This window comes from Bubalus bubalis, chromosome 3 (genome assembly GCF_019923935.1).
Source record: "Bubalus bubalis isolate 160015118507 breed Murrah chromosome 3, NDDB_SH_1, whole genome shotgun sequence".
Lineage (NCBI taxonomy): Eukaryota > Metazoa > Chordata > Mammalia > Artiodactyla > Bovidae > Bubalus > Bubalus bubalis.
The window spans coordinates 70,262,505-70,283,402 of NC_059159.1; the positions used below are offsets into that span (position 1 = coordinate 70,262,505).

Genomic DNA, 20,898 nt, shown 5'->3' on the forward strand with positions numbered 1-20,898 from the left:
GGAAGGGATCAAGCCAAGATTTTGTCAAAAGAACTCAGGAGACAATTTGAACAAGTTCCCTCTGGCAAAGATGGGACAGCGTGAGCATCAATTAGGATAATAAGGAAATAGACTAAAACACATCAAGTATGTTTAAATCCATGAGTTCTTAATTATACTAGAAAGCTTTTATTCCACTGGTAATCTTGGAAAGGATGCTAGTGAGCGAATTCATTATTTTGAACATTGAAAAGTAAAGTGAAAGAAGCAAGCATTTATCCTACTTTTCTTATATAAACTGTATCTCAGAGTAACCGAATATTTGATAAATTAAAGTCTTTTTGCTGTCATAGATGCATTTCAGCTAATAAATGAAGAAGGAATGAGGGTATTAGAATGTCACCATTTGCAACCCCAGTGAAATAACAGATCTAGGCAATGACCATCAGCTGCTGAACATAATCTAGCCAATTTTTCCAATCACAGATTTACACAAAACAACCGGGATGGGGGTCCTCTCTCACAGTGCAGTGGCTAAGAATCTGCCTGCCAATGCAGGGAACACGGGTTCAATCCCTGGTCCAGGAAGATCCCACATGCCTCGGAGCAGCTAAGCTAGAGCGCCACAACCACTAAGCCTTCACGCTACAACTATAGAAGCCTGTGTGCTCTAGAGCCCGTGCACTGCAAAAACGAGTAGCCCCCACTCTCCGCAACTAGAGAAAGCCTGCTCACTGCAACGAAGATCCAGCACAACCAAAAACAAATAGATAATTAGTTAGTTAAAAAAAAAAATGGGACAGAGAAACTCATTAAATGAAGGGAATGCAATCAATAAAATCCAGGTTGTGGGGAAACCTAAAGGAAAAGCCTAGTTTCTTTAGCAAATATTGCTGCTGTTCATTTGCTAAGTCGTGTCTGACGCTTTGTGACCCCATGGACTCATTTCACCTCAGTCTGTGGGATTTCCCAGGTAAGAATATTGGAGTGGTTGCCATTTCCTTTTCCAGGGATCTTCCCAGACCAGGAATCAAACCCGCATCTCCTGCGTTGACAGGCAGATTCTTTATCACCAAGCTACCAAGGAAGCCTAGCAAATATATTCCAAGAAAAAGAAGAGTGAAAGGGGGAACTCAAGTTAAAAGAGACTTAAGAGACATATTAACAGAGGAAGTGAATGGACCTTTTAGATCCGGATTCCAACAAACTGTTAAAGAAAGTTAGACAAATAGGAAATATGAACACCAACTGGATATTTACTATTAAGGTGTGACGGTTAATTTGTATCAGAGTGATGCTGATCCTCAGGCTACATTTTTTTTCAGTGTCCTCATATCTTTTAGAGATATGTACAAAGTATTAGAGATAAAATGATAAGTTGTCTAGAATTTCCTTCAAAATAACATAGTATGAGGGATGGGGGAGATACAGATGAAATACAGCTGGTCTTGAGTCGAAATTTGTTGAAGCTAGCAGGATGAGTAGTTACTCTTAATTTTGCATATGTTTGGAAATTAACATGTTATTTTAAATGTGTATGAAAGGCAAGAAGTGAGCGTAAAATCTTCATCGTCACCTCTAACCCCCCTGGGAAGTAGGTGCTGTGGCATCTGGTTCTGCACACCTGCATGAACAGTAATTTACCGTCATTACCTGTATTCCTATTCAGGACACTCCTGGTCCCTACATCTCACTTTTAGAGACAGAATCACTAAGAAGGGAGTGGGGTTACAAAAGAGGGTAGGACTCCACCTCTGAGGTCAGATTAGCCACATCCCCATGCTTCCCAGGGCAGGGAATCTGGGTTTGGGAGCTAGAATCCACCTGGATTTTTGCCCCTTCTTCCACCTCGGCACGGACACAAGCCACACAGCCACACTATGCCCTACTCTAAAGCACGCATAAACACACAACAGCTCAACATCCTATACTGCATCTCCTGCTTTCCACTTGAGCTCTTTCTCTAATTGGGAACAGGTGGGTGGCTCAGGCATCAAGAATCTGTCTGTCAATGAAGGAGACACAGGAAACTCGGGTTGGATCCCTGGGTCAGGAAGATCTCCTGGAGGAGGGCATGGCAACCTGCTCCAGTATTCTTGCCTAGGAAATCCCATGGAGAGAGGAGTCTGGCGGGCTACAGTCCATGAGGTCCCAAAGACTCGGACACGACTGAGCATGCATGCACACAGAAATGCAGGGGGAAGGCTGTCATCACCTTGCAAGAGTGAGGCAAAAACAAAACAAACAAGAGCCACTAATTTTAACCTGTCTACACTATAACCAAAGTGATAGATCCAAAATGCTACTTGAATCCTGCCCCTCCACTGTCTAAGTCTTGCCTTCCCGAGCCAAGTCTGAACTCTCCAGATGCCTCTGCTGGCCGCATGCTCCCCACACTTCACCCCCAACACTGCAGAAAAGCCAACTCAGGAGCCTCAGCTTACCATGTCTTTCCCCCACAGGCAGCAAACTCCTAAACTTCTTTTCAGGCCGCCTGTAGGAGTCCAGGTCTACAGGAAGCGGGCCTCTACCAGTTGAAGCATCCTGGGCTCTTGAGGAACCCAGATTTAACCCGCTGAGTAAATCTCCATGTGCTCTCCACACACTGAGACCCTTGCCTTTTTAACTCCCCTGACAGATGGTACACTGTTGGGATGAAGAGACAACCTTGTTCATTTTCAATCTCCAAAGCCTAACAAGCGCTCAGCTCCTGGGAAGCAGGGGGAAAAAAAAATCTGTTGGCTGGTTGGCTGATGAAACAAATGATGTGTCTGTACTGGTGTCGGTAACAGAGCTCTACCCTCTGCAGGTCTCCAAGAACCTCAGGCACTGAATGGGTTTAGTTAACAACAGAAAAACAAAACCAAAGGAACAACACACTGAGACCCCAACACTGGAGTCATTTAACCCATGCTTTCCCACAGATGTTTTTACCTTTTTCTATTTTATTTTGTATAAGAAAAAAAAAATTAACCCATCAAACCTGAAATTTCAGATACCATTGCTTAAAATGGGATTCTCAGGTGGTGCTAGTGCTAAAGAACCTGACTGCCAAAGCAGAAGAATGTAAGAGAATGTAAGGGAATGTTCAGTCCCTGGGTCAGGAAGATACCCTAGAGGTGGGTATGGCAACCCACTCCAGTATTCTTGCCTGGAGAATCCCATGGACAGAGTAGCCTGGTGGATTATGGTCCATGGGGTCACAAAGAGCAGGACATGACTGAGGCTACTTAGCACACACACATGCAGTCATGGAAACCTACACTACCCAGAATGAATGAAATCGAATGGATGCCCAGCAAGCTCAGAACCATTACATGTACCATTGCTGTGAGGAAAGACAAAGCCCGCGAACTATTGTCATGGGCGATGCCATCAGATCCTGGATTTTTTAAGTTTATTTATTTCCACCATGCGGCTCGCAGGATCTTAGTTCCCTGACTGGGGTTTCTTTGTCTTTTTAATTTGGCTGTGCTGGGTCTTAGCTGGGGCATGTGGGCTTTTAGTTGCAGCGTGCAGAATCTAGTTCATTGACCAGGGATCGAATCTGGGCCCCGTGCACTGGGAGCGTGGAGCCCGAAACACTGGACTGCCAGGGAATTCCCCAGACCCTGGATTTTTAAATACCTTTTCTCACTACTTCTGTGCCTGGCCTGGTTTCTTAACCTTGACAATGCAGATGCTCAGACTAAGAGAGGCTTAGTAAGTTGTGCAAAGTCACACAGCAGGAAGATGAGAGCATGAGACAGGATCGCAGGGACTCTTGGTGCCAGACTGATGTGCTTTCACCTCAGTGACCTCTCCTTCTAAAAAGTGGGTTGAAAGCAGCACACTCATATTTCCCGCATGTCAGAGCCTCGAAAATCAACATATCCTGTAGCTGGTCACCTCACTTCAAGAGGGCAACCACTTAGAACTTAGAAAAATGCCCTAGCTTTTAAATGGCTAAGCATAACATACTGTAAGATTTGAAAACTATGCTCCCATTTGATTGGCTATTTATTACAGCCCATTCTTTCAGTCATTTCCCCAGTCTTCCTCTATTTAAGGCAGTGGTCCCCAAACTTTTTTGGCACCAGGGTCTGTTTTCGTGGAAGACAGTTTTGCCACGGACGGTGCAGGGGGATGGTTTTAGGATGATTCGATCAAATTATTACATTTATTGTGCACTTTATTTCTATTCTTATGGAAATACTAATTTCTATTATTATTATATCAGTTCCACCTTAGATCATCAGGTATTAGATCCCAGAGGTTGGGGACCCCTGATTTAAGGGATCAGTCTTTAGGAGCCAGTCTGGGTCACTAATCTTATAAAAACTTTCTTCAATGTTTAAATAACTAAACAGTAACTTTTTATGACTGTTTAAATATATAGATATACACATGCCTGTATATGGTAACTAAGAAGTCAAGGATTAATGCCTAACAGTGGTTATCTTTGGACGGTAAGATTACAACTCTGTGCATTGGTTTATAAGAGTTTTTCATTTCTCCATAGTAAATACACACTGTTTAATAAAATAAAAATAATTACATTTTATTGATACTATTTGAAAAAAAAAAAAAAAACTTTCTGAAGCCATCTTTGACCTGGAAAATATTTTCTTTTCTCAAATAAGCAGTATTTCCCTATTAAATGTACACTCAGAGAGAACCACATTCTTTATTTAGGGTCAAGTTAAGTTCTCTCTATATGCTAGGGAAAGGTTTTATTTGTTGTTTGTTTTCCCCGCCTACTCAATTTTGATGGGTAACCTGTATTATTGCCTCTCTTTACCTGGTTTGATTTATGATCTTGGAAGTCAGGTCATTCTCTGCTGGGTCGAAGAAAGAAGGAAAAAAAAAGGTCTCCCCACCTAATACCTGATAAAATATCTGAAAAGGTCATTGCAGACCTTGACAGAAACACATACAACTTCAACCCAATCTGATAAAACAGCAACTTGAAAACTTTTATCAGAAGAAAATGTAACTTGCCATTTCCCAGCTCAATTGACTGAACTGTTTTTTAAATCTGAAATGACAGACATCATAAGATGGAAAAGCTGCAGATAAGAAGCCAAATTGGGTTGTCTTGAATCAGATCGGATTGTCTGCCTGGGTTCAAACTCCCACACCTGCTCTGAATGTGTCAATGAGAGTCTCTTGGCATGGTCCCCGAGGGGTTTGGAAACACTGCAAATGTGGTGAACTTTGAGACTTCAGCGTTTATTCTGCGATTATAATTAACCTGCTCACCAGTTGCTATCGATCAATACTGAATGGCGCTGATAAAGTCTGACTGCATTTCTAGAAGTAGAAATAGAGATTTAAACTAGGAAGCAAAAAAGGAAGATCAAAAAAATATGTTAAGGACCAAATTCAATTTTAAGAAGCAAAACTGGATCTGTGACTAAGGAATCTCAAAGCCTGTAGCTTAATAATCCTCAAAACTTCCCACCAAATTCTGGTGGGAACTCCTTGATTTCTCATCCTCCAAAAATAAAGTCAGTCTATGACGATTCAACACAGAGTGACAGCCTTACATTCTGTGTTCATTCCACTTGCAAAGCGTGAGCCAAATAGAATGGGTTACCTGTCTGGATTATATGCCTCCTTTGGCAGGAAAAAAAAAAGATTATTTAAAGACATGAAGGCAATTCAAGGGCTCTTGCAAAGTACTGAAGGCCAGAAAACCCAATTCCCTTCATTCAGATAAGAGGCTTGAATATCCTGGCTCAGTTCTGATTACAGAGCAGTAATAGATAAAACCCTAGGCCCCCTGCCAGAAACGAGAAAGCTTCTACTGATGGCTTCTGTGATCAGCTCAGACCAAGTCCATGGGCTTTTCCAGCCTAGGGTTTTATCCACTATCTTGATCCAGGCGTCTATTCACATGTTCACTAAACAATATAATTACTGTGATTCCCCTCTTTCTTTCTCAGCTCTGACCTTCAAAGAAAAGGCAATAAAGAGAATACAAAGAAAAGGTAATACAGAAAACTCTAGAAAAGGATTTTTGTGAGAGGCATATGGTTTTGCCCTTCTTCTGTAGCCAACAGTCCCCAGGAATAAGAAGAATTTTCTAGTTTGGAGGGTCTCAATTCTGGGCAATCTCTCTTTTAATTCTCTACACCCCCAAATCAGGATGCTGAAAGGACGCTTCTGTGAGGCAGGGACTCCTGGCACAGCGAGTTCTGCAGCATCAAAGGGAGACGGCGAGACACTGGTAGGAAACAGGAAAACACAGAAGAGAAACCACAGTGGGGAGAGACAGCAGGCGGAGAACAAAGTAATACACACGCCTGAAGTTGACCTGAGACCTTTGACCACGACAGACCTTCAGGATCTGAAAGGATGAGTGCCCTTAAACTAGGCAAGTGAAAGGGTGGCAAACGGGGAGAAAGCGTGTTCCTGGAAATTGAGACTTACCTGGGTTCTAAGTTGGACCTACTGTTTGCTACCAGAGAGAACCGGGACAGGTTAATCTTTCTGAGCACCAGTTTCCTCTTCTGCAAAATGGAGATCACAGTATCTAATTCTCAAGAAGAACTTACAAGTCCCTCTCACCTGACAACTTCCTCACGGAATGGATTCAGCTTACTTGCATATATGCACGATGTGCTGTGTGCTGTGCTTAGTCACTCAGTCATGTCCAACTCTTTGCAACCCCATGGACTGTAGCCTGCCAGGCTCCTCTGTGCATGGGGATTCTCCAGACAAGAATACTGGAGTGGGGTGCCATGTCTGCTTCCAGGGGATCTTCCCAACCCAGGGATCGAACCAGGGTCTCCTTCATTACAGGCGGATTCTTTACCAGCTGAGCTACAAGGGAAGCCCCATATGCATGATACAGGCATTGTGTGTGTGTGTGTGTGTATTACAAGATAAAGGTTCCTATCCCTAAAATGTTGTTAGCTGGTTTCCAAACATTAATGTACCCAAACTTGTAAACTTCTTTTGTATAAATTAAAATACTTCAGAGGTTACTCTTATTATAACCCCATTCATATTATCTTCCTTTACCTTCTTTAGAAAGAAACAGAAGAACAGCTCTACACAGAAGAATAGTTTTAAAGCCAATAAAACATTTAAATAATCCTGCCTGGAGAGTGTTACCTGAGACCACTTCATGGGCCATGGCAGGGCAATATAACAGAGTGATACTTTCCAAGCCATGAGAGAGACTTATCACCAGCAACTTACGCAGGACTATAGGTCAAAGAAGTCACCAGCAAATACTTTCGCATGTCAAAAAGGGCCTCTTCAAGATCTTAAAACAGCAGTATCCCGGGACCTAGAAGAACTGCCCACTTCTAGAGCAAAGCAACGGAAAAAACCAGGGGTCCTTTTTCTTTCTTAAGCAATCAGAAGCAGCAATATTTGCAATCTGCTTCAGCTCTAAGTTCAGTACACCTTAAAGGTCTTAAAAGGACAGGCTGAAAAGAAGTGGTTAAAAGACTTACTTACCTTGCCCTGGAGGAAGGTAATTTGGTTTTCTAACACAATCCCATCACTGCCCTGGGTTATTAGTTTTTCTGGTTCTATCCCCAATATAATCTGAGTGAAAGTACCCACACCAAGAATGGTGGCCAGTGTATGCACCAATTGAGGGCATCTTAGGAAGTCATGTCAGTTGTGGGGGGCGGGGAGTGGCATCTGACAATTGCGGACTGAGATCTGCTTCCAGAAGACATTACTGAGGGTTGGATAAGGGTTTTTGGACCCCTCAGTAAAGCAATCACCTGTTGGATAAGCAAAAATCAAAAGCCACATTCAATAAACAACAATTTATGTTTTAAAGTGCTTTTCCTGTGCATCCATAAACTCTAAATATAGAACCCTATTTTTTTTGAAAGAAGGGAGACTTTCAGGAAGTTAATTAATGAATACTTATGTGTCTTTAAAATTTTAACCGGTTTCATGCTTTTTTAAACTGGTAATATAGTTATATGACTCAAAAGTAAAAAGGTTCCACATGTATACCCATATCCACAGCAGCAGTATTCACCAGTCAAGAGGAGGAGACAACTTGTGTCCCTGACAGATGAAAAACAAAACATAGTACATACAATGGAATGTTGTTCAGCGTTAAAAAGAAAGGAAATTATATCACAGGCTACAATGTGGGTGAAACTGAAGGACATTCCCTTGTTGTTGTTAGTTACTCAGGGTTCAGCTCTTTGTGATCCCATGGATTCTGTAACCTGCCATGGGATTTTCCAGGCAAGAATACTGGAGTGGGTAGCCATTCCCTTCTCCAGGGATCAAACCCGCATCTCCTGCATTACAGGTGGATTCTTTACCGCTGAGCCACCAGGAAGACCATAAGTGAAATCAGCCAGTCACACAAAGATGAATACTGTTTGATTTCCACTTACACGAGGGATCTAAAGTAGTCAAAATCATGGAAACAGAAAGGCAGTGACCAAGGGCTGGTAGGGAGTTTGAAATTTGGAGTTGCTGTTTAATGGGTATAGAGTTTCAGTTTTGCAAGACAAAAAAAATTCTGAAAATCTGTTTTACAACAATCTAAAAACAACTTAGGCTTTCCAGGTGGCTCAGTGGTAAAGAATCCGCCCGTCAATGTAGGAGATGCGGGTTCAATGCCTGGGTTCTGAAGATCCCCTGGAGGAAGAAATGGCAATTCACTCTAGTATTCCTGCCTGGTGGGTTGAAGTCCATGGGGTCACAAAGAGTTGGACATGACTGAGCATTCACACACAACACTGCTGAACTGTACACTTAAAAATGGTTCAGATGGTAAAGGAAATCAACTCTGAATATTCATTGGAAGGACTGTTGCTGAAGCTGAAGCTCCAATACTTTGACCACCTGATGTGAAGAGCCGACTCATTGGAAAAGACCCTGATGCTGGGAAAGACTGAGGGCATGAGGAGAAAGGGCGACAGAGGATGAGATGGTTAGATAGCATCACCGACTCAATGCACATGAATTTGAGCAAATTTGGGGAGATAGTGGAGGATAGAGGAGCCTGGTGTGCTGTAGTCCATGGTGTCAAAAAGAGATGTGACTTAGCCACTGAACAACAACAAGATGGTAAAAAACAAAACAAATAAACTTTCACTTTAACCTCCCTGGATGTTAAATGTATTTTCTTGTTATTTAATGGGTTAATAAAGAAGCAGAAAAATGACAATGAAAAACAGTTAAGATGGTTAAAAACTCAAAAGTTCCCAAGCATATATGGTGAAAGTCCTTTTCCCCTCACCCCACCCCATCCCATCCCATCGGGCAAGCATTGTTACAAATTCCTTGTGAATAGTTCCACAGAAAAATTAAACATTTTCAAACGTACATAATCTTTTCTTGTCCTTTTTTTAAAAAAATCAAAAACACACACATTCTGCACTTATAAACGTCTTGGAGAGGATTCCAAGCTTATTCTAAGTTCATTGCATAATGAACGTTCTAACTTTTTCTGGAGAGCTTTTTGCATATTCAAAGAATATCAATTATTTTTTTTTCTAAACAGTGTTAATTTTTTTTTAACTTCCTAACTTTTTACGCTGACAAGATATCCTATTGTTTGTATGCACCATATGTAGGCAGTCACCTAATAATGCACATTTAGATTATTTCCAATTTTGGTTGGAATAATTATTTCCAATGACAAACAGTGCTGCAACTAACATAGGCCCTTATATTTGCAGAATCAATTCCTAGAAGTTAAATTTCCAGGTCAAGGGTATCAGTTTTGTAATTTGTCAGACATCACAAAGGGCTCTCCACAAAGGTTGTACCAATTTTCACTTCCATCCACAGGTATCAGAGTTCCTGTTTCCCCATCTCAGAGTATGTTTGTTTTCTTAGCTCATTTAAGGTAAAAAAAAAAAAAAAAAAAATAGGGAGGGATACCAAAGAAAGTGTTATCTAAAGCCATCTCCCGTGCATCATTCTACCTGAGTGCTTAGAAAGTACCTAGCAAATGTGGCTTGACCTTTCGATGGGACACAATTGGGCAGGTGACAAATGTTACTAGAAGCAGCGACACACCCCTGGCTCCCCCCACACACCTTCCCCATTTAATTGGTTCTCAAGCCAGCACCATAGTCCAGCCCCAGCTCTGACTGACCTACTTGGGGTGGTAACCGGAAAGTTAAACAACTTTGGTTTCTCAAAGACTGACGAATCATTCTCTAGCCAAACAAGCTACTCACGAGTCTATCTTACAAAGTTCCCTACATAAATGAACTGGCTCAGAAAGTAACTGGCTTTGTTGATAAGCAGTTACCAAAAGATTCTAAAAGTTTGTTTATGGTGTAGGTTTGTGGAACTCACCAACCTACACCATGAACAAACTCTTAGAATACAGCGAATACGACAAAGCTTTCAAAGAAACCTCTGGTTAACACTGTTATACGTGCATTTTGTTGTATTGTTATTTTTTTTAATCAACCCTTAAAATGATTCTAAATTGTTGAGATCCTTTAAAAATATAATCCCTTGTTTTTCTATTACACAAAAGAATTATTTCATCATAAAATATATTTCCATAGCTTTCCAGTAACATCTATCACAATGTTATTTTCTTTAAGATATATTTACATATAATTTCCAGTTTCCTTTTCAGCCTTAAGTATTTACAAGCATTAATTGGTTAAAAAAATCAACTTTATTGTGGTGTAATGTACACACAATAAAATACTCCCATTTTATTTATTTTTGGCAATTTTGTTTATTTTATATACTCCCTTTTATTTATTTTTGGCAATTTTGTTTATTTTATATACTCCCATTTTATTTAATTTTTCATCCAAGGCCTCACAGCTTGCAGGATCGTAGTTCCCCGACCAGGGACTGAAGCCACACTCTGGCAGTGCAAGTATGGGGTTCTAACCACTGGACCACCAGGGAATTCTCAATGCTCCCATTCTATTAGTACCTGTCCATGAGTTCTGACAAATGGATATGCCTACGTAACAGCTGTGTTCTCCACAAGGGGACAGCTATATCATCCTGCATAGCTAACTCACAGGCACACCTACGTGGACCCGAGCCCTTGAACACAGCTCCATTGGCAGATGGTCATGCTGTGCATCCTTAAGAACTTTCAGCGCCCACATTCCATTTCAACAACTACAGTCCCATGTCTGAAAGTGTTCTTCTCAAGCCTAGTATCTGCTCACATAGAGCAACACGTTTAAAGGCCACAGATTTTTTGTTTTAAACCTTTTGGCCATGTTGTGTGGCGTGTGGGATCTTATTCCCCGACCAGGGATCAAACCTATGCCCTCTGCAGTGGAAGTTCAGAGTCTGAACCACTGGACCACCAGAGAAGTTCTTAAAGGCCATAGACTCTTGCATTTTAGATGTCTGTACACAGTCCCTCTCTCTCTCTTATCTTCTCTTACCCACCCTGTGACTTCTTCACTCAAAACTGTTCCAGTGGTTTCCCAGGGTTTCTGGAACCCTCTCCCACCTGACTTACTCCTCCCCATGGCTCTCCAGTTGGCCTCTTCAGCAGCCCAAGTGTGTGGTTTGTCCTGGGCAGAGGACTGCGGCAACTCCCTCTTGGATTTCCACTGAAATATTTGCTAAGTGCCCAGCCTCTGCCAGGCACTTAAACATGAGTGACATTCTGTACCTGGCCTCAGTAAGGTCACATAATTCCATTAGTGCAGCCTAATTCACGAACTCAATGGTGTGTCACGCACATATTGAACTTGGAATGAATTAACGTTTATATACATTGCAGTCAAGGCAGAGTAATTCCGTCCACCTGAAGTCCAGAGCTCTACAAAGGCCCTTGTTTGCTTTTATTACTTTGGGTTTTCCCTTATTCCAATAACCAAAAAAAAAAAAAAAAGAACTCTGGCAAGATGTGAACTATTGTTAATATTAATGCTTAATACTTCATAGAAAATAAAAGTATTTGCTTCTTTCTCCTCACTGAAATTAAAAACAGTTTCTGAGTGAAGGGTGAGTTAGTCTGTGTGGTTTTACCTATAGTGACAAATATATTATTTAAACAAAAACCAAACTGGGTTGTATTATTTCATGGTACCAGGCTATGTGACTTGTAGATGAGGGCATATGTTTTCTTAATCTTTTTTTTTTTTCAAATTGCAGGCACTTCTCCTGGTAAAGTTCTATTTACCCTTCAGTGCCAAGTGCAGACAGTACCACCCTGGTGAAGGCTTCCAGGTTCCTAGACAGAAGGGAGGCACACGTCTGTCATCTCTCCTCTGCTATCAGTTCATGGCCATAGCTCCCTGCTGAGTCACTTACTGGCCTTCTTGTGTCTTTAGGGTGATCAACCATCCCCATTTGTGGAGGCCTCGCCTAGGTTTAGCATGAAACATTACCAATCCTAAAAAAAAAAACCCCAGTCTTTAGAAAATCAGAACTGGTCACTCTGCATGATAGCGAGTGACTGTTTAATAAAATAGCCATCATTTCTGAGATGCCAGAGCCAAGTACTTCACAAACATTACAGTATTTTTCTACTTTAAGACAACATTAAAAGTAGTTACAATCATCTCATTTTACAGAAAAAGAGAGGAGACTTAGAGAGGTAAGTAACTTGCCCAAGATCACAGGGGCACCTGGATCTAGGTTTGCTTTTGCCACACCCCCACACCGTACTGGGTCTTAGGCGTTGCTGTTGTCCACCGGGGTCCTCTGTCCATTGGATTTCCCCGGCGAGAATACTGGAGTGGGTTGCCATTCCCTTCTCCACGGGATCTTTTCCACCCAGGGATTGAACCTGTATCTCCTTCATTGGCAGACAGGTTCTTTGTGGCTGGGCTACCAGGGAAGCCCTTCAGTGGGTCTTAGGACCTGGTATTCATTCCACACAGCAAGCTCTCAAAAAATATAGAATCAGTCTTCATCCTTCTACCACTCAGCATCAGTTAACATGCCAGTGATGGTCCTTGATAAAGCTACGAGGCATTTACAAGAGGGCTCATGTGATGGGAGGAACATATAAAAAGCACATGTACATATGCTGCTTTTAACTGGCTTTGATATAAGTGCCACTGGAGAACATACTGGAGATGTGAATGCCAACAAATTCAACATGCCTCCTCCCCTCACATAGATAACATGGAACCTTTCGTAACTTGACCACTTAAAACACTTGGCTGTGCACAGAAGAGAAAATCCAACGGCTTGGCCAGGCCCAACGGCTGTCTTCAGGTGGGACTTGCTGAACCAGGAGGACACAGAACAGAGCACGCGTCTCAGCAAGGATGCCATCCTTAAAGGTCAGCTTGCTGACACTGGAATGCAGGAAACTTTACTGACTCCAATACCCTCCTGCTTGGTAGGGGTTATGTTTTTTAATCTAAATACTCCCTGAGTGCACTTCTCAAACGGTACTTTTGTTTTCTTTTAACATTGCTGCGACTGTAACTCTCATGACCACAAACTGTCCCCCATCTTTGGATTTCAGACTTCTCTTTCTTCCTCTAACACCAAATTCTGAGTCCAAGATTACAGGAGTTAAGGAAGCAATCTCTCCAGCCCACTCCCAAGTTAAAAGAAGTAAAACTCTGTGAACCATTCCTATTTTAAAATGGAAGTTCTAGAGTGAGTTCTAGAGAGAACTCAGGAGAGTTCCAAGAATGGGAGGCCTGAGGGCCCCACCCCTAGTACTCCCACCTCCAACTGCCATTGTATGGAGATGCTGTCCAGCTATCTCTCAAGGTCCTCCCAGAGGCTAGCAGCCTGGGGGAGAGGGTCCTCCTCCCTGGGGATGGGGGGGGGTGCCATCTGGCTCCCCCAAGAGGGGGAGGGGGAAACTGGGCGCCACATGCACAGTTAATCAGTTTACCTAAGATGTGTATTTGGTCCGACACCCCTAAGGACCTTCCCAGGCCACCCAGGGTCAGAGACTAATTTAAAAACCTTCAAAGCCAGGATCCTTCTTGGAGCCAGCCCAAGACTGGAAACCAGGGAGGGACAAAGCTCTCCTCTTCAAAGTGAGAACAAATGCGAAAGGATTTAGCACTTAGTAGGCAGTCAATAAATGTTAACTTTATTTCTCAAGTCTGGGCTTCCCCTCCTCCTCAAAGCCACTTCCATCCAAACCCGATTCTGTCCTTTCCTGAAACTCCACAGGACCAAAGGACATTCGAATTCTGAATTTGTGGTGCCACTTCCTTTTCCTCTCAGCACGGAAGCCCTTCCTGGGACTTCATTTTGTTCATCTGTAAATCCGGCCAAGGGGTACACGCATGCTGTCCTTCTCAGGTCTGACATTCAAAGGAACTATAACATTCTGCCTGTTACAATGATAACTTCTAACCCCAGCGCTAGGGACAGGAGGAGGCTGAACACGTGGACCTGCGTCACAGTCTCCACAGGTGGGCATTATAAAGAAGCACCCGTGTGCCAGGACTTCCTATGCCTAGCTCCCTGTGTGCCAGGACACCCACCTGGGGAGTGCTTCTAACGCAGCCCTGGGCACCTCGGTCTGGCCGACCAGCCAAGGTCACAATACGCTCCGGCCCTGAGATACGACCCAGAGACACACCCCTGGCACTGGTCCCAATTCAACCCATCTCCATTGCTGTGCTTAGTCGCTCAGTCCTGTCTGACTCTTTAGGACCCCATGGACTGTAGCCCGCCAGGCTCCTCTGTCCATGAGGGTTCTCCAGGCAAGAATACTGAAGTGGCTTGCCATGCCCTCCTGCAGGGTATCTTCCCAACCCAGGGATCGAACCCAGGTCTTCCTCATTGCAGGCGGATTCTTTACTGTCTGAGCCACCAGGGAAGCCCTCTCCATCGCTAGGGTCCCTCATTTGTTCCCGGTGTGAAATACTCAACAGGAAAATCTACGGCCCAGAGGGATCCTCCAACTGAGCCGCCATATGGAGCCATAAGATGTTAGGCCCAAACCATGGAATGAGTACCCTGCGGAGGACTGAGAGGCGGTGGGAGCAGAAACCCCGTGGTCTCGGCGCTGTACACTAGGGGCGCCCGGTGGCCTCCCCAGTCACCCAAAAATGGGCGCTGCCTGGGTGCACGGCGGCCCAGACACATCCTACGTCTGGGGCCGCGCGGAGGGCTCCCCCAGCCCCTGCCATCCTGCAGTCGTCTCTCCCGCTCAGGAAAGGATGTAGAGGGCAGGCCCAATCTCACTGAATCTGGGCTCCCTGGAGCTGTGACCTTCACCGCCATCATCACCCTGGCCGCCTGGCTCGGTATCCCAGTTTGCTTTCCTTGGAAATTCACGCATAACTTCTACCTTCTGGCCCCACCCCCATATATTTGTGAAAAATTAAATGCCCCAAACAGGGCTCAGGGCTGCTTCTGTTCCGGCCCCGGGTACTCGCGCGGCATGCAGCACTCACCGAGATTAGGGTGTCGCGCGGCGGGGTTGGCTCGGCCGGGCAGGCTGTGCAGGACTGGGCTGTCGAAGGGTCCGGCGGAGGCGGCGGCGGCCGCGGCCCAGGACGCGCCCACGTCGGCCATGTAGGCGGGATAGGGGCTGGAGTAGGAGCCCGCGAAGCCGGCTCGCCCGTACTGCTCGCGGCCCGCCAGGCCTGCGCCGGCAGCCCCGCCGCCACTGCTGTAGGCCGCGGCTTCCCGGGCCGCGGCGGCGGCGGCGGCGGCAGCCAGGGACCCAGTGGTGCCCGGGAAGGAGAAGCGCGGCGACACGGGCGGCGGGGTGTAGGCGGCTCCCTCGGGTCCCGCCTGGCTCCAGCCTGGGCTGCCCTGCTGCGTCCCGGGCCCCGCTCCCGACGGCGCGGCTCCCGAGCTGCCGCCCGAGGCAGCCCCGGAGGCCGCGCCCCCGCCTCCGCCCTGGAGGTAGGACAGGCCGAGCACCGAGGAGGGCACCCGCGGCGTGGGCACGTAGACAGGCGAGGACGCGGCGCCCGCGCCGTGCATGAAGGCACCCGGGCCGCCCGCCTCGTAGGGCCCGGGAGGGGGGCCGTGGTTGGCGGCCATGGCCAGGCTCTGGTACATCGCCCCGCGCGCGCTCGCAGCGTCCGAGTCCTCGGGCCAAGGAGTAACGCGGAGAGAGAAAATAGTAACACAAAAATTAAAAACAAAAAACGAATAACGTACAGGGGAGGGGCTGTCAAAAAACCCGAAGATCAAAAATCAAAGGTTAAAAAAAAAAACACAAATCCTTCAAAAATATATACATATTAAATCCAGCGTTGAGCAAAAAGACTGAGGTTCTGGTTTACTCAGGAAAATCCCAAATTGAATTTGTGGTTGTTCCCCTTGGTGGTGGAGTTGAGGGGTGGGGGGCGAGTCCACTAAAGGTCCTAGAGGATCCGAAGGCGCGGGATGGCGCCGGGGCGCGGAGCTCCTGCAGGGTGACGCGGGCCAGCCGGTCGTCAGAACACCCCGGCCTGGGGCACAGGGTGCGGTAGGCTGGCTCCAAGGCTGAGGCCCGGGCCGGCTCCTTTCCTCCGAGACGTAGCCGCGTCTAAAGAGGGAACGACAGGGGGAAACAAGGTCATCCAGTGCTTTCAGGGCCTATTTCCCCTAAGCTTGGTTGCTTCTCTCGCCCTACAAACAAAATCACCACTCTCAGGGGCCCAGCTCCTCGGAAAGCTGATCTGCAGAGGCCCGTGGGGTGTGACTGCTGCAAGGCAGCCTCGGGGAGGGGCGCCTTAGAGACGTAGGGCTCTGCAGTTATTGGACGTGTAAAGTACTGGTTGTGATCTCGATCAGAGTTTTTCTTTTTTGCATTGCTTGTCAGGAAGGACTTTTATTTTACCTTATTTCTAGCATATTCTTGTCACAGTATTTTAAAAGACCAAGGGTTTCGGGTTTCCACGAAGAGCCTAGAAATCTAAGAAATCTCTCCCCAACTCCTTTCTCCCCCACCTATCCCCAACTGATCCTGACTGAAAGAACTTTAGATTGCCCGTGGAAGACAAGGACAAACTTTATAAAATAAAAAACCCAGCAACCTAAGAAAATTTTGTTTGCAATCTTTTTTGTTTGTTTGGGTTTTTTTTTGTTTTTGTTTTTTTTTTTTTTTGCTTTTAAACTAGAGGCAGATTCTAAATATTTATAAATGAACACAGCGTCTGGTAAATCTCAGTGAAAAGGTTTGTGAACTCTTATCTATACAACTATACAATGTGGACATCAAATTAGACAAGATACATGTTTCTTACAAATAGTTTTATTTTGGAGATTTTGCAGACTGGATATTAAGATGAGAAAAGTGAGAGAAATGTACAATCAGTTTACAGAACTATAGAACTCACTGGCTCTCCAATTCATTGAGTGGATTTTGCACATGGAATCACAGGTCCAGCCACGTATGGAATCAGAACACCAATGAGACTGCTTGGGGGACAGAAACAGTTTGTAGGACTTGATTGTTTCCTTGCATCCTGTGTTTGATTTCACCAGGCAATTTTTCTGATAAAAACCAAGCATGCTATGTTCTGAAGCACCTGCTTGGTTCCAGGTCATTTTCTTTACAATTCCACTAAGCAGAAGTTTCTCTCATCATTTTACAAAAGACAGAACTGAAGCATCCAAAAGTTTTAAAACTCCTCTAAGATCAAAGTACAATTAAAAGAGGTGGGGGACAAAATCTGAAGGACTCCAGAGTTTAAGTTTGTCCAGTCCGTGCCCACTTTTCTCCTTAAGAAAATTCAGGTACTCGTAACAATTTTTTTTATTGCAATAGCAAACTTACAGAGTTATTAACTGAATTATGTACTAAATCCAGGCTCTGCCACTGTATGACTGTATGACTGTAGACACATTACTTAACCCCCATGCTTCAGTTTCTTCATTTGCAAAAATTCAAATATTAAAGGTAATTATCTTGTAGGGTCACTGTGAGGATTATAAATTCTATATACTTGGCTATTATTACTATTAAAAATTTCTAATGTATCAAAAGAAAGTGCTTCCGATGTATTATGTACTATAATAAATGGTCATCTTTATTCCAGTAAAAGTTCTGGAAACGGAATTTCTAATATAATATATAATGCTTTTCATCATCATTAATAACATTACTAATAATAATGGGATACCACTATATTATATAGTCATATGTTAACTCTTAAGTGGTTTATTATTTGCTTTCAAAACTCTGATAAATTATTGGTTTGTGAACATTTCCTTCCAATAAGAAGTTTAGTTAGAGGATGGATATTAAAAAATTTGACCTGAAATCAATTTTCCCCTTCAAAAATGAACACAAAAAATTAATACCTAAAGGAATACCTAGGCTTCAATAAGTAAATTACACAGGTTTACCTTAATAAAATATTCATATTTAATTTTAAAATCCAATAGTTGACCTATTTCATTGAATTTTCTGGAATACCCCCCTCAGTTCTAAAACAAACGTTATATATTTCTTTTCTCACATAGCTGCAGGAAAGGAAGATTTATAATTTTGTAATCCAATTTCCAATATACACACAGATGCTAACTTAACAAGCTTTAAAATGTAAACGCTGAAAATGCCATAAGTCTAACATTTGTCTTTACTGCATTCTCTGCCTTTTTAAAATGGCTGATACATTACCTAAGAGTTGGATAACTGAACAATAGAAGGTGGAGAAAATACCACCATAGACCTTTCTGTTAAGACAAGAAATTAACTGCTCCCTTTAAAAGACTGTTGCTTGTTTCTGTAATTGAGACTCCGACGCAGGCCACCCAGAGAAGATACAGACAGAACTCCTGAGAATGGCAGAAAAGGTCTGGCCTCTGGAGATTCAGGCTTGCGCCCAGTTTTCCCTCTCCTCCTGATCACTCATCCCAGTTCACCCCCGATTCACAGGCCGGACAGGAATGCTTTTTTTCCTTACTGAGTTAGCGCACAGCCCTTTTCTGATAAATTCTGCCAGCGGGGAGGATGGAGAGCGCCCTAACATTCTCCTCCATTTACAGTCACTCCTGCTCCTTCGGTTCTGCTGGCGCCTTCCCCCGCGGCCTGCTGCCTAGAAAACTGTCACACCCGAACGCACACACTAGCTGGCAATAATGAACCTGATCGCTGAGGGGGACGTGGAGATCCAGAAGTGGGGGGGTAGGGTGGGTGGGAACCACCCCGTCACCCTAATAAAAACTTTCTCTCTTTTAAAGCCTCTAACCTGCTCTAGGCTGCAGTTCCTTTTCTGAGAAACACAGGAAATACTTCCCCGAGGCGCTTCCCCAACCTTCCCGGCAGCGCTGGCCCGGACTCCCACGAGCCCTGGGTCCCTCCCCACCCTCTGAGACCAACCCCAAGGCCCCTCGTTCTCTCAGCCTGGTGGCAGCTCACCACTTGGGCATCCTCTGATCCCCTAGATCACCCCCCAGCCCAAGGTCAAGCGACAGAATTTCGTGGACGGGGTAGCTAGCCCTGGCCAGTTGAGGGACATCACCGCTCTACACCGGGTTCCCGCCCTTCCCTACCGCCCGCCCCCAACCCCAGCTAATCTCATCCAGAAGCACTGTGGGTGGGTGGGGTTGCTAGATGCGTGAGGGGCGTTTAGTTCCCTGGACCCCGGATGGGAAGACTGGGAGGCATAAAAAGAGCGGGCGCTCAGCAGCCATTGCCGACTTCTGAGCGCCTCCCCGGGGCCCTGAGGCCCAGCTGCGCCGCCTCCCACCGCCACTCTGTCGCCCATGGGCGACAGTCCTCCGTCTGAGTCTCTCCGTGTTCGAGCCGCTGGGCGGCCGGTCCCGGGTCAGTTGGTCAGGATGATTTCTCACGGCCATCATTGCCACCAAGGCCCAGTCCTGCGAGGTGCAGACAAGGGCTGGGAAATCCGCACGAGGGGCGGGGATTAAAAACGTCCAAGTTCACACAGAAAAAATCCAGAAGCCCATAGAAGATTCCTCTCCACTTTCCCCCTAAATCTCACTTAGCTTTAAAGAAACTGCTAAGCCAAAGGACAGCCGGCTCTGGGAAAGGTTAGGGACGCGGGATGACCGACGTCTCCTTTCCACCCGCTAGTTACCTCTCTCTACTCCCAGGCAAGCCCGCACGGAGGAGATCGGGGTTCCGCGACTAGGGAGAAAGAGCCGGGAGAGGGATGGGAAAAGCCGTACCTGCCGGGGCTCGAGCTTCCTGGAGGCCAGCGCGCGCTCCCCCGGGCGCCGCGGCAGCTTAGGCGGCGGCAGAGCTCCCGCAGCCTCCCTGCCGGCCGCCGCGGAGTCCCCCGGCTCGCGGCGCGGAGCCCCTGGCCCCTGCTCCCGGCTCGCCGGCGTTGACTGGCCCGCGGGAGTCACGTGCAAGGGAAGGGGGCGGGGGGTGCGCCGAGGCGGCTGCACCTCCACCGGGCGCCGGGCTGCGGGGCTGTTCAAAAAAACTCCCCCAGCAGGCAAAGTCCAGACTCTGGGATCTCCTCGGAAAACGCCAAAGTGCTTCCGCCCGGGCGCGGGGCTTCACCCACCTCACGCCCTGCCTGAGGTCGATTCGATTTTGCGGTTTTGCCTTGGGTCAGCTTTATTAATGAGACCTCCCCTGCCTTCCACCTCGTCCCTCCTCCACACGCCTCCTGGTGGTCGGGTTCCAGCCGAGGCTAGGGACGCGGTGGGCGAGGGGCGGGGCTGATCAGGGGAAGGTGACCTCTTGGGAGCGACCCTGGCTCGGGTGTGGGGCACTAGGTCACCGGGGAGTGCCCCGGCTGGCTGCAAGGCTCCGGGTGATAGTGGGCAGTGGGGATCCTCGTAGTCCAAGCTCCCGGGTAAGTGGAAGAGACACCAAACTTGGATGGGCCTCCTCAAACGGAGCGCGGAGACCTAACCCGCCCTCCCTTTCACCTTCGCAGTAGCCCAGGGAGTCCGTGAGGCTCCTGCCTACAGTTTTGTGTTTATGCAGAGTCCACGCTTTCATGGCGAAGCTCCCGGCCCCTGCGGCCTCCTGCCTTCAGATTTTTCCGTTTTCTTTGCAGCCTGCGGCGCCGCCGCACTAATCTAAGAGACTTAGCAGGGGCTCGGGGAGCTCAGCAATCCAGCGGGGCTTCTCCGAGGAGATGACTC

At 45.9% G+C, this 20,898-nt stretch overlaps 1 protein-coding gene across 3 annotated transcripts in view; it reads right to left on the reverse strand.

Moving 5' to 3' along the window:
• GATA4 (GATA binding protein 4) overlaps positions 1-20,898 on the reverse strand; it is a 79,036-nt gene that overhangs the window by 32,316 nt on the left and 25,822 nt on the right. Inside the window, exons 1-2 of one of the 3 annotated variants that reach the window (XM_044939692.2) lie at positions 19,966-20,360; positions 15,285-16,372 (exon numbers count right to left, since the gene is read on the reverse strand). In XM_044939692.2, coding sequence (XP_044795627.1) covers positions 15,285-15,900 — 616 coding nt within the window. In that variant the 5' untranslated portion in view covers positions 15,901-16,372; positions 19,966-20,360. Of the gene's footprint in view, positions 1-15,284; positions 16,373-19,965; positions 20,361-20,898 lie in introns of those variants that run through there. The other 2 variants (XM_025281342.3, XM_044939693.2) reach the window with 2 other exon arrangements.